Genomic DNA, 13,071 nt, shown 5'->3' on the forward strand with positions numbered 1-13,071 from the left:
AAATCATATCTCAGAAAATAAAAAAGATAGAAACCTCAAACTTACAGTAAATAATATTTGTCATGAGAGCTCTTTAAAAAAAAATTACAGTGAACATTTGGCGAAAGGGCCGATTTTCTATGCAAACACGGCTACGCTCTTTCATAAGATTATGATTTTTCAGATTATGAATTTTAAGACTGTCTGTTGCCGGCCTAAGAGTACATTAAAAATATTTTTTTTTAGTAATAAAATGAGCCCAGTGGCCCGTTTCTCGAAAGGTACAAGTCTTGTATTACAAGTGTGTTTCCATGACAACCCATACGATTTGACAGTTCGCGCACTTGTAATACAAGGCTTGTACCTTTCGAGAAACGGGCCCCAGGTCGCAAGCCAGCACACTCTGGAAGGACTTTACCCTACAAGGACAGGTTACAACTAGCATTTGCGTATCTCTAATAAAACATATGTATAGTACATACATACACCGGCGTAGTACTAAATAACAAACTAACATGTACATTCAATCGTGAAAATTAATCGGTTTATATCAATTTAAGATGCGTTTCGTTTTTAAAATCTTATGTACAGCGCTAACATAGTAAAAAGAGGGAGGTAGGCCGTAACAGAAACTGCTTTTTGCACTGGTTCTACCAAAAAAGAGCTATCGGAGATAGAAAATAGTCGCTCTCGTGGAAACAGTAAAAAGTAAAAACCGGCCAAGAGCGTGTCGGGCCACGCTCAGTGTAGGGTTCCGTAGTTTTCCGTATTTTTCTCGAAAACTACTGAACCTATCAAGTCAAGTTCAAAACAATTTTCCTAGAAAGTGTTTATAAAGATCTACTTTTGTGATTTTTGTCATATTTTTAAACAAATGGTTCAAAAGTTAGGGGGGGGCACACTTTATTTTTCCTTTAGCAGCGATTATTTCCGAAAATATTAATATTATCAATAAACGATTTTAGGAAACCCGTATTCATTTTTAAATACCTATCCAACAATATATCACACGTTGGGGTTGGAATGAAAAAAAAACCAGTCCCCACTTTACATGTAGGGGGGGGGGGGGGTATAAGGGTTCCTAGTTGACTACGGAACCCTAAAAACGCTCACTCGGCGACGAACTATAAATCGCTCGCTCTCTCTTTTATTTCCACGAGAGCGACTATCTTTGTTCGTTTCCACCGCCGATAGATCATCGCTAACACGCTTTTGATGGGACCAGTGCCTAACAGGCTACTTTAAAAATGGCGGTATCTTAAGGTGATTCTAAAGGCGGCTGTGATAACGTCCGTTTAAGTTTTCTGACAAATATATTTAAAATAAAAGGAAACTGCGCATACGCAAGCTTTCCAGACCTACGATTCTCTTTTTAGTATGTCGCTATTAAAACAATAATATATCCATATTGTTTAAAAACAATAGATAAAAAACAATAAAACCATTTTGCTAAGCAACTAATATAAAACAATAAATAGATGGCACGATGCCAAAATGAAGATGATTTCACAAAGGAGTAGATAATTTAAAAAGGAATGGGACAGTATTATTAAAGAGGTAATATTTCGTAAAGATTATATTTGACTTGATTTCGCTTCTCTTTGATATTTTGTCCTAAACAGAATAGTCCTAAGAGAAGGAAATCAAAAGTAAAAAATAATCTTTCTAGTCAAAGTCATCTAAATAAACAGTATAAAAATGTTGTTTTTGTTTGTTCACAACCTCTGCCCGAATCGAAACAATTTAGAGCCGAATGTGCGTTTCTAGTACTACAGAACTCTTATAGTCGCTTACACAACTAATACTGAAAGCACCATTTTGTTTACCTAATTAATCGAATCTTTATAAAAATGTTACAATTTTGAATTTAGAGGATTTGTAGGCTTAGCACAGGAGTGGCGTGATACTATCTCGCCCAGGCAGACTACAGTCTGACTAAAAAGAGTAGAAATTAATGACACTATGTTGTTGACATTTTTTATTTTTCCTCTCAACCTGACTTTTTGTTACTGTATTAATTACAATAGAATACTAGTCTCATCTCACAACTCTCGATACTGCGGCGTCACTCTTGTGGTAGGCCTACTGGGACAGTTTTTAATGAGTTGTTTTATTTATATTTTTAAAAGTTATAGATCATAAGTTCAGTGAGGCGATGGATGTCGTATGACCACATTACAAAGTGGCACGAGGTTGAAAGATTCCCAGGGACCCGAAGATTTCTCGAAGCTACAAGTTACAATTTACAAGTGGTAGTCAATGTCTAATATGACAAGTTGGAAAGAGACTTCCGCTTGTAACTTGTTTCTTTCAGTTTTGAGAAATGGGCCACTGGTAGTGTTTTATAATTATGATGACAGCGTAAATCTACCATTTATTGTTTTATGGCATCGAATATTATACTAGGTTAATACTGAGATGACATAAAAATACGTGCAGGGGTCTGCTCTCATACGTGATTATCACTTCAGTTTCACTCTTTTGTCTATGGCTACCGCGCTAGAGCAGAATAAAAGACCAGTAGTATCTCTCCTAACAAACGTACGCTGCGCGGTGTGTATGTATGCGCGCCGTGTCCGTACGCAACACATGAAAGCGGATGACAATGATTCATTCTAGTTCATTCTCGTCCGCTAACATGTTGCGTGCGTACAAGGCGCGCACACATACATGCGTGGTGTACGTTTCTTAGAAGAGTTACTACTGGTCTTTCACTGTGGCTAGAGTAAGAAGAATATCACTTTTAGTGTTCAAGTTCAAAATTATACATGTTGTATATCGTGTTTGTTGACTTAAAAGGTATGTGAATTATTTAAAGTTAATACGAGAGAATTTGTCTTTTCTAAAGGACATCTGTTTTTTTTTCGAAAGCCGGGTCCAATGGTTGCATAGTATGTATAATGAATAATGACTATCGCGTGGTATAAAATTTGTTAAGTTCTCCTTGAGATTTGCATAAAAGGACCTATTTTTATATAATATTCTAATTAGTATTCTTGATTTTGTAGTTTAGTATTAGCCTTATTACTTTGCATTTTCTTTTTTCGGTAGCGATCTTATTAATTAAGAAAAATATCGAATTTAGTTTAGCAACTTGAGAGCAGAGTTAATACATTAAGATGCCAAATTGAACTGACAACCCGTTCAATATAATATTCAATAAATTACGTTAAATTATTCTTATGACACTCAAATGACGTTTATTGTCGTCAATGTATGGGGACTGTGCGTCACGAACTTATCTCTCTCAGCTGTATGTCCGAGATATGTCAGACATTATTATAGTCTGTATCTTTATGTACTTAAATAAATGTAAACAAAATCTACCCTCAAAAGGCTACTTATGCCACTTGAGGGTAATCGAAAACATTACATGACCAAATAAGAAAGTTGAAGACAGGTCGCTCAGTGATCCGCTTGGTTTTTGTATTTGTTTGGTTAGCCAACAAATGGAACTCCCCGAAAATTTCCAAATTATTTGTTTACGTTCTTTTCAATAAGTACAGAATTATACGCAATACAGTTATTTTCTACTTAACATCCGCAATAAGACCGCCAAAGATAAGTCCGTAATGCCTTAACGGTAAACACCAAGGTATGTACACAATAAATATACACCTACAGTAACGTTACGTTACAAAATTACGTCTAATGTGCACAAACCTCACGACTGTGTAACACTAAGTGCTTCGGGTCAATATTTATATTAAGTAGTAAAATTAAGCGGTAAAATAATTTAATATTATAGTAAGTCAAATTATTGGAAGAGTCAATTGTAAAAGCGATAACTAATAATAATTATTTAAAATAATTCATTTATATTGGTTTATTCAAATTTCGAGTGCAATATCGACCTCGGATAGTGCGATTAAATTCACCTTAAGTGCTTTATTTCTGCCTGACTTATATTATTTCTTCTAACTATATGTACACTACCATGATTCCGATATACCTATACGATTGAAGCCATCTGCTGTAGTATATAAAAACTTTAATATTTACAATTGTCCAGTAGGTACGGGAACACATCGATTTTGAGATAAGCGGATTATATAAAAGTTCGTCGGTTCAGATTTGATTCAGAACAGTCCAAGATGCAATCTATAATATAATTGAAGTTTTGTGAATTTTAATGAATGATCGCGTCCGCGAAGACGTTTAGATAAAAATATCTAACTTATTCATATTTGATCCCAAGCACGATATAAAAAAGTCGTCATCGGAAAAAATGTGCAAATTCATCTATAGTCAGTATCGGTAACCCGAATGCATTAAAATGTAAGTTAGTCAAATTCCGAAATACAGTCGGAACACACAAGGACACGCACACAACGCAAGCTCCACGGTCAAATAATCGGAGGAAAATATAGAAACATCACAAATCCATCATACCGACCACTTACGCACTAAGAAATACCTAAATTGTAAAATAGGTACAAACAACGTCCTCACTATCCAGAAGGCAAAATTGGCACTTAAGACGAAATTCGCTCCTTTCTTGATGAAAGTTTCCAGGAGGCTGAGCGCGGGCGGCGCGGGCTGCACGCCCTCTCTCGCGCGCGCGAGCGAGGCGTGCACGCGCACGGCGCTCGGCTCGCGTGTGTGCACGCGTGCGCGCACGTGCACGGCGCTCGGCTCGCGTGCGCGCACGTGCACGGCGCTCGGCTCGCGTGCGCGCACGTGCACGCGCACGGCGCACGGGCCACGCGCGCGGCGCGCCGGCGGGCCCGGCTATGTGCTCGGGGAGTTGTTCTGCGTGGGGTTGTAGGGGTGGTTGGAATTGCGCAACACTGTGTATACACTGTCCACCTTGCTCAGTTTCTCGAAAAACGGTATCAAGTCCAACAGTTCCGAGTCTGTCATGTCGTCGAACCACGACGCGACGGGTACCTGCAAATACGGAAACGCATTTAAATATACGTTAAGTTTCCATAACTTTCATAAGCTTTTGAAATAAAACTATGGAAACGGATTAAATCGCGTATAATGAATTTAAAATACATCCCGACGTTTCGAACTCTTTACAGCGTTCGTGGTCAACGGGTGACTGAGGAAAAATTAAAATGTGCAAAAGCTATCCACTTACAAGAAATATTAACGAACCATGACCACAAATAACATAGATTTCTAAGGCAGGTTCACACACTATTAATAAAGCTAGTTATACAATATTCAAAAAATCCATAGTTTCCATAATTTTATTTCATGAGTAACTATCGCGGTAACCGAAGACAATATTTCATAAGCTTTGTAAAATTTAAAATGACGTCGTTTAGAACAATAAAACAGATCTTTATTAACTTGTATGAATAGTTACAGGTCCTAATCTCCAAACTTATTTTAAGCCATTTAAAAGTCTTAATTCTAACTCTCTGTCCCGGTGTCCTTTATAAAGGACATACTGGATTTTAGTCCTTTTTAAAAGACACCGTGATTTAGTAGACTATTGTTAAAAACCTTGCGTCTTAATGAATATTCATTAAATATTCTATGCGATTTTAAATATTCATTTAACCCCTCAACGGCCTTGTTCCAGATCTGTCCCAGACAATTTAAACTGTAATTAACAGATTGAAGGTCATTAATTCAGTAACAAATTTTTGACAACGGCGTTAGTACAACTACATGGCGCTCGAAGAAAAACGCATGAAAACTCGAAAATTTGCGTTTTCCGGGACCTAAGGGTTAATCGATTTTTCACCCCCGAAAAACATAACAAATTTCAGCAACTCTATTTTTCGGTATATATAAATAAATAAATAAATAAATATGTCCTATTTATTACTAAAGTAATGTAACTTCATTAAATATCGGCCAAGAAAAATGTCAATGTCATTGTTAATTACATTCAAGGAATGTATTCAGGAACCAGTAATCTATGTAAACACATATTAGCGTGAATAGACAATGGAGTGATTGGAACATGAGAACGTTCCCACAACACAGGTTACTCACGTGTCAACTTTATTAATTGGCGAGTGCAAGGCCGAGCGGCGGCCATATATTGGAGTGAGACACAGCGATGGGTCTTTTCATTCGCACGTATGGCTGCCGCTCACCGCTGTCGCGTTTAGACCAATGTCGTGGCCGGGCCGAGAGTGCGCGCTCACTCGGCGGGGCGTGCAGAGTGGACTCAGGACACTTGTGTGAGCTTAAATTGTTTAACATTCACGCCGCACGCTCACGCCCTATACACCGTGTTTTTTTTTTGTTTTCCGTTAAATTCGACACGCAGCTAGGTTCATTATCAGGAACCACCCCGTATATCAGTTTTAGTTAAATTCGGAAAAAAAATTTTTTTCATCATTTTCATACATAATAAATGAATTTATTAGTGTGAGAGACCCTTAAGAATAACATTCAAGTTAGTGTCAAGTCACAGTATAATAAAGAGTACTATCGTACAGTATGGCCACTCTCGCTCCCCGCTGAAAGTGCCGCCCACCCCCTCTCGGTTACCTCACAGTTACCGCCTGTCAAAAACGTGAACAGTTGACCTGTCATATCACATTCATACACGCATGGTACGCGTTCATCTACACGAGCTTAGAATGTGTGCTAGGAACGCGCCTCTTTCATATATTCGATCGCCAGTGTCCGAGATGTGGTCAAGTGATTGACGGCACATGTCAAAACAAGTAACATTAGGCATTGGTAAAGGCTGTCACACACGTGTTCAGTAATTATCTTTATTTTTTTAATAACTCGATAACCGTAAGAGTTAAGACGCTAGTTTCTTAGAGAAATTAATTGTATTTGATCTTTCCCTTAAAATTAAATGAATTAAATAAAAACAGGGTGCATGATCGTGCACTCAGGCCGCACACTTAAGGCCGGTTGCATCAAACCGTCTGTCACCGTTAAAGCGTTCGTTAAATTTGATTGTATGGGAAGTTCCATAGATCTCTGCTGCGTGACGATGATGTGTCTGTCAAATGTGGTTGATGCAACTGGCCCTAAGTTTGTCGTGGTCAGGGTTACATTACTTAGTTCAGTAGGTAACTGCCAGAGTTCGACAAAACGTGTGAAGTATTTGATTTGTTAAAAAAAATAGTATGTCGTTTTAATAGTATAACAATAATAGGCTAGTTTCCTACTAGTCAAATCAGCTTCATTTTAAGAACTGTCAAAACGATTTGCTAATATGGAATTACTATGAAATACTGAGGAGTGACGTCACGGTCAATACAATTACTTTATATCTTTCTCTTTGACATATAAAATAGAAATTAAATAAATAAATACTAACGGAACGGAAACGTACGAACGTGTCATGCTATTTCAGTCAGTCTCAGTATAAGATGTACGGACATTGACTGAACTAGCATGACAAATACGAACGTTTCCGGAAAAATACGAAGGAAACTACACACTACATCTGTACGGCGGTTAACCTCCTGTCACAAATTGTCGAAGTGGCCATATTGCGGTATTATTTTCAACAGCTTGTCACTTATCGCCAAGCCGGACAATGTCTTTCGGCCTAGCCACGACAATGGTCTAAGGCGTCTTGCGGCAGCGGCAAGCGGTAAGTCACAAAAACAAAAACGCAGCGCGCGCGAGGCATGCCACGACCTTGCCGCTGTTCGAAATCGCGCGCGGGTTTTTACGGGCCTACCCGCGGCAGCGGCGCGCGGGGCGGCGCGCGACGAGAACAACTGTAGCGCGCCGCGCGGGCACCGCCACGACATTACAGCGGCGCGACCGGCCTAGGCGGCTAGATGGGGCTAGCGATTCCGCGCGAAACAAAATATTTTGTTTTTATTATGAGCGTCTTGAACCCGAAACCTTTATTTAATGAAAATTGAATTGTACTTTCGCGTATGTAGTATGTAATAATGTTTTCAAACATATTTTTGTATAGTATTTATTCGTATTTAATCTTCATTTTTTTCTAAGTGTTTATTTATATTAAGTATCATTTAAATGCACTTTAGAGTCATAGCCACGACAATGATCTAAAAGTACGTGGCGGCGAGCGTTTCCCGGGCAGGCACTCGCCGCCTTACGGCTAGCCACGCAATGGAGGCGGCGAGCGGGGCGGCTGGGCTGCGCGCGCGGGCGCTAGCCATGCCACGTACTTTTAGAAGCGGCGGCACGGCCTAGGAGCGGCCAGAACGTTTTCATATTTAAAAACATGTTTTTTACTGTCGAATATGACTCTAAAGTGCATAGAATGCTTTAATTAGTCAATTACGTCTTGTACAAGAGAATATGTGTGATGACTAAGTACATGGAATTTATTTTATGGCTAGTTAAATGATACTTAATATAAATAAACACTTAGAAAAAAATAAGAGTAAATATGAATAAATACTATACAAAAATATGTTTGAAAACATTATTACATACTACATACGCGAAAGTACAATTCAATTTTCATTAAATAAAGGTTTCGGGTTCAAGACGCTCATAATAAAAACAAAATGTTTTGTTTCGCGCGGAATCGCTAGCCCCATCTAGCCGCCTAGGCCGGTCGCGCCGCTGTAATGTCGTGGCGGTGCGGGCGCGGCGCGCTACAGTTGTTCTCGTCGCGCGCCGCCCCGCGCGCCGCTCCCGCGGGTAGGCCCGTAAAAACCCGCGCGCGATTTCGAACAGCGGCAAGGTCGTGGCATGCCTCGCGCGCGCTGCGTTTTTGTTTTTGTGACTTACCGCTTGCCGCTGCTGCAAAACGCCTTAGACCATTGTCGTGGCTAGGCCGTTAGACCATTGTCGTGGCTAGGCCGTTAGACCATTGTCGTGGCTAGGCCGTTTGTCACACGCTTTTATCTCAGGCGTTTATCTCCGATTTGCTTCGGCCGTGACGTACAGACTACAAACGTTTGCGTTCTGCCTAGATCACCCACGTCGAAGTACAGTCAAGGTAGTAAATATGCACACGGACAACGTGTCAATAATATGTATGAACTACCATAATACGTAGAAATTAAGGTCGTGTATACGTATTTTTGTCACTTTGTCCGTATCCATATTTATTATCTTAACTGTATTAAAACCATTAACTAGTCTTTGGACGTTATGCCAGTGTAATAAGGTTTATAACATGGACAACAGTACGGTCTTTATAGGGTTTCGTGTGGGTTCCAGTGTGGTAATGAAATGTGACGCGTGCGGTCCAAGGGCGAGATATTGTTTACGCAGCGCTGTGATTTTACCACATTGGGTAATCTAGGTAACTTTGTAGAAACAAAACATGGGTCAGTACAGTCGCAGAATGTTTTTATAACCTAACCACAAAATTAAAAATTTGAAAAAACCCCCGACCGCGACATAGTAGACCGATCTTCATGAAACATGGCTAAGAACACTCCTGACTAACTCAGCTTTCAGACAAAAAAAACTAAATCTAATCGGTTCATCCGTTCGGGAGCTACGATGCCACAGACAGACACACACAAAGACAGACAGACAAACAGACAGACAGACACGTCAAACATATAACACCCCGTCGTTTTTGCGTCGGGGGTTAAAAATGGTTGGATCTTTACAAATCCGAGGAGGTTTAAGACAGCTTATGAAATAACTACATATATCAGTATATTATTTTAGCAATTTTGTTTAAAGTTCATCTAAAGTTTAAATTCTAAACAGTTATGCTTTCTAGTCCCGGACCGAGAGAATTTTCCTAAATGTGACGTTCGGATGAATGCCATGAATCTATACCAGGAACAGCCAGCCTAGTTTGAAGCTGAAGTGACAATCTTGACACTATGTGGCGACTGGCGATCGAAGCTCAGTGTGGCTCTGTAGCGCTATGAAACGCTTACAAAGCGTAAGTGATTGTAACGCTTGCTAAGGTCCAGGCCCTGAGCCGAATCTACGACGCGAAACGAAAACGAAACGCCACGAAAGGTAGTCTGGCTTTGTCGCGGCAATACGTAATGGATAAAGTAACCGATAAAGTTAATGGATTTCTAGCAAAAATTGTGCACAACATCTTTACACAGTATGCAGTTTGATTATTTCCCTTGCATGGCTAAAATCATTCAAGAAATATCATCAGATATCTCCCTGAACGTAGAAATTCATATTCCTGTTATGGCGGAGAATTTGCAAAGTCAAAAAAACCAACTCTTAAGATATTTCTCAAACCGCGTTGTCGGGATGGAATAAGGCTAAAATTGTTCACGTAGGACTAGGATCATGCTCTGAGAGTAGTCTCCAGACACTCACCGCGTTGTCGGGGTGGAATAAGGCTATTGTTCACGTAGGATCATGCTCTGAGAGTAGTCTAGAGACACTCACCGCGTTGTCGGGGTGGAATATGTAGGAGGCGGGCGAGTTGTCGACGATGACGACGCGCCGCAGGTCTCTGCCCAGGCTGTTGAGGTCCTTCACGTAGTTGCCGCGGTGGAACACGCAGCTGTCCCGGAACAGCCGCGCCCGGAACACGCCCCATCTGGAACAACAAGGGAATCTCATTAGGATTGTGAAGGCTGTAAAGACTGCAAAGGAATGGAATGCGCTCTCACCATCGGTGTTCCCAGATAAATACGACCTCACCGGTCGAGCAGGTCGGCCACGGGGTCCGCGTACTTGGCGCGCGAGGCGGCGCACAGCACAGCACGCTACGAGTAGAGCTCGCCCCGCGGGACACACGCGCTACACCGCACTCACCGGTCGAGCAGGTCGGCCACGGGGTCCGAGTACTTGGCGAGCGAGGCGGTGAACACGCACAGCACAGCACGCTACGAGTACAGCTCGCCCCGCGGGACACACGCGCTACACCGCACTCACCGGTCGAGCAGGTCGGCCACGGGGTCCGAGTACTTGGCGAGCGAGGCGGTGAACACGCACAGCACAGCACGCTACGAGTACAGCTCGCCCCGCGGGACACACGCGCTACACCGCACTCACCGGTCGAGCAGGTCGGCCACGGGGTCCGAGTACTTGGCGAGCGAGGCGGTGCACAGCACAGCACGCTACGAGTACAGCTCGCCCCGCGGGACACACGCGCTACACCGCACTCACCGGTCGAGCAGGTCGGCCACGGGGTCCGCGTACTTGGCGAGCGAGGCGGTGAAGAGCACGCACTCGTACAGCTCGCCGCACCGCCGCAGGAACTCGTCCACGTGCGGCCGCTTCAGCACGTACACTTGGTGCACGGACCCGTCGATTTCCACCGGCACCACGAAGTCCGCGTTGTTTATTGGCTGGAACAAGAGAGATACAACATTTATGATGATGTAACGAAAGCTTGTACCTAACAACCGGGAAGACCGTCATCTCTATCGCATCAAGAGCACTCGCTTTTATACGTACTTAGCTCAGATACAGTTTGAAAGGGTTTCACTTCTACTCCAGGGTACCTTCTGCGAGTAAAGTACTTAGGTATCTTAGGTACAAACGGAAAGAATAATAGAAGCGACTATCTTTTTGAACTATTCTCCTGTCGGTATAGCGGAAATCGATCTGTATAACAAGATGATGACTCATAACTATTGTCTTGTCGTAACAATGAAGCGATAGTTTAATGTGTCAAGTTAGTACTTGCGATAAGATACTATAATGACCCACTAGCATCAAGTAGATCCCATCACTAATGAATAATCTTTTCAATACGACGATTAATTATTATTTTATTGTCAATCAGGCAAACCAGTAGATTTGTAATGATATAAATAAATAAAAAAAAATATATCGTTTATTTCAGACCTTGCGCCCATATTAAAATACAACAAGTAACACAAATTAAATTAAAATGAAATGTAAAATTAAATTAAATTAGATGTAAAATTAAATTAAATTAGTGGTAAAATTAAAACAAAATAGATAAATAAATATAGAAGAACATGGGTTCACTAATTCCCTAATAGTATAGTAACCGATTTCCGCGCGTCATCGCCGTGTACAGTGAGCTGCAAAAGTGGAAGGCGAATTTATCAATGACTTCATTCATAATTTCTCCATGCAATTTCACAGCTCACTGTACCTGCAATTCCATAGGGGTTACTGTATAATATCAGAGGGGTTGTTTTTTTTATATACTACGTCGGTGGCAAACAAGCATACGGCCCGCCTGATGTGAAGCGGTCACCGTAAGCTATGGACGCCTGCAACTCAAACAGTGTCATGCACATTTATTAGAAACCCTTTTACCCTATTAGAAACTTGTACACTCCCTTTTGCTGTGTTAAGTACACTGCAAGAAGGAATGTACAAGTTCTAAGGAGGGTTCGTTCGGGTTGCCGACGACTCTAAGGACAATAGACGGAACAAGTTAGTTCCGTAAGTCCTCCCGTTATCAGCACACCACACCCTCGTTGAGCTCTGGCAGCCTTACTCACCGGCAGGAACACAACGCTATGAGTAGGGTCTAGTGCTATTTGGCTGCGGTCTTCTGTAAGGCGGAGGTACTACCCCATCAGTTGGGCTCTGCTCTAGATTCGAGCGAGACGATATCCGCTGTGAGGAGTAATAGCACTAATAGCGTTTTCGGCGTTTGGTTTGGGAGTAGTAAACTTTCTTTTAATGTCCGACGCAAAAACGACGGGGTGTTATAAGTTTGACGTGTCGGTCTGTCTGTGACATCGTAGCTCCCGGGAACGGATGAACTGAGTTAGCTTTAGTTTTTTTGTTTGAAAGCTGAATTAGTCGAGAGTGTTCTTAGCCGTGTTTGATGGAAATAGGTCCACTATGTCGCGGCTTTTTTTGGTTTTTTGTCGGGTGTAATTTAAATTTTGTATTGTGATTATACAGCGCGTAAACCTAATAAGGGCGATAAATGAAATCAGGCATATAATTCAATATTGTTATCATCAATTAAGAGGTGTTTTTGAGTTACTCTTAATTTTCAGCCCATAATTAATTTTTGAAAATTTTCCCAGCAGCAATGTAAACGTGGTTGCGATGACAATCAATGACAACTGTCACCGAACGTCATTACGTTGCGGGCCGAATTAATTTGTATGGATAAAAAAATATTTCAATTTTTTTTATCCATAATTTTAATTTATGTCCTAATATCTGGGCGACCGAGCTTCGCTCGGTTCTATTTTAATATATCACGTCTTTAGATAAAAAAAAACTCTTATAAATACAAAAACAAAAAAAAAGACAAAAAACAAAAACTTAATTTCTGACCGGGATTCG

At 41.1% G+C, this 13,071-nt stretch overlaps 1 protein-coding gene across 1 annotated transcript in view; it reads right to left on the minus strand.

Annotated features, from left to right (window-relative positions):
• Positions 1-2,567: 2,567 nt before the first annotated feature.
• The window catches only part of LOC125227260 (carboxy-terminal domain RNA polymerase II polypeptide A small phosphatase 1), a 48,647-nt gene continuing 38,143 nt past the window's right edge, over positions 2,568-13,071 (minus strand). Inside the window, exons 3-5 of the mRNA XM_048131520.1 lie at positions 10,951-11,132; positions 10,225-10,378; positions 2,568-4,869 (exon numbers count right to left, since the gene is read on the minus strand). Of these exons, the coding sequence (XP_047987477.1) occupies positions 4,711-4,869; positions 10,225-10,378; positions 10,951-11,132 (495 nt within the window). The 3' untranslated portion in view covers positions 2,568-4,710. The remainder of the gene's footprint in view (positions 4,870-10,224; positions 10,379-10,950; positions 11,133-13,071) is intronic.

Source organism: Leguminivora glycinivorella, chromosome 6 (assembly GCF_023078275.1).
Source record: "Leguminivora glycinivorella isolate SPB_JAAS2020 chromosome 6, LegGlyc_1.1, whole genome shotgun sequence".
Classification (NCBI taxonomy): Eukaryota; Metazoa; Arthropoda; class Insecta; order Lepidoptera; family Tortricidae; genus Leguminivora; species Leguminivora glycinivorella.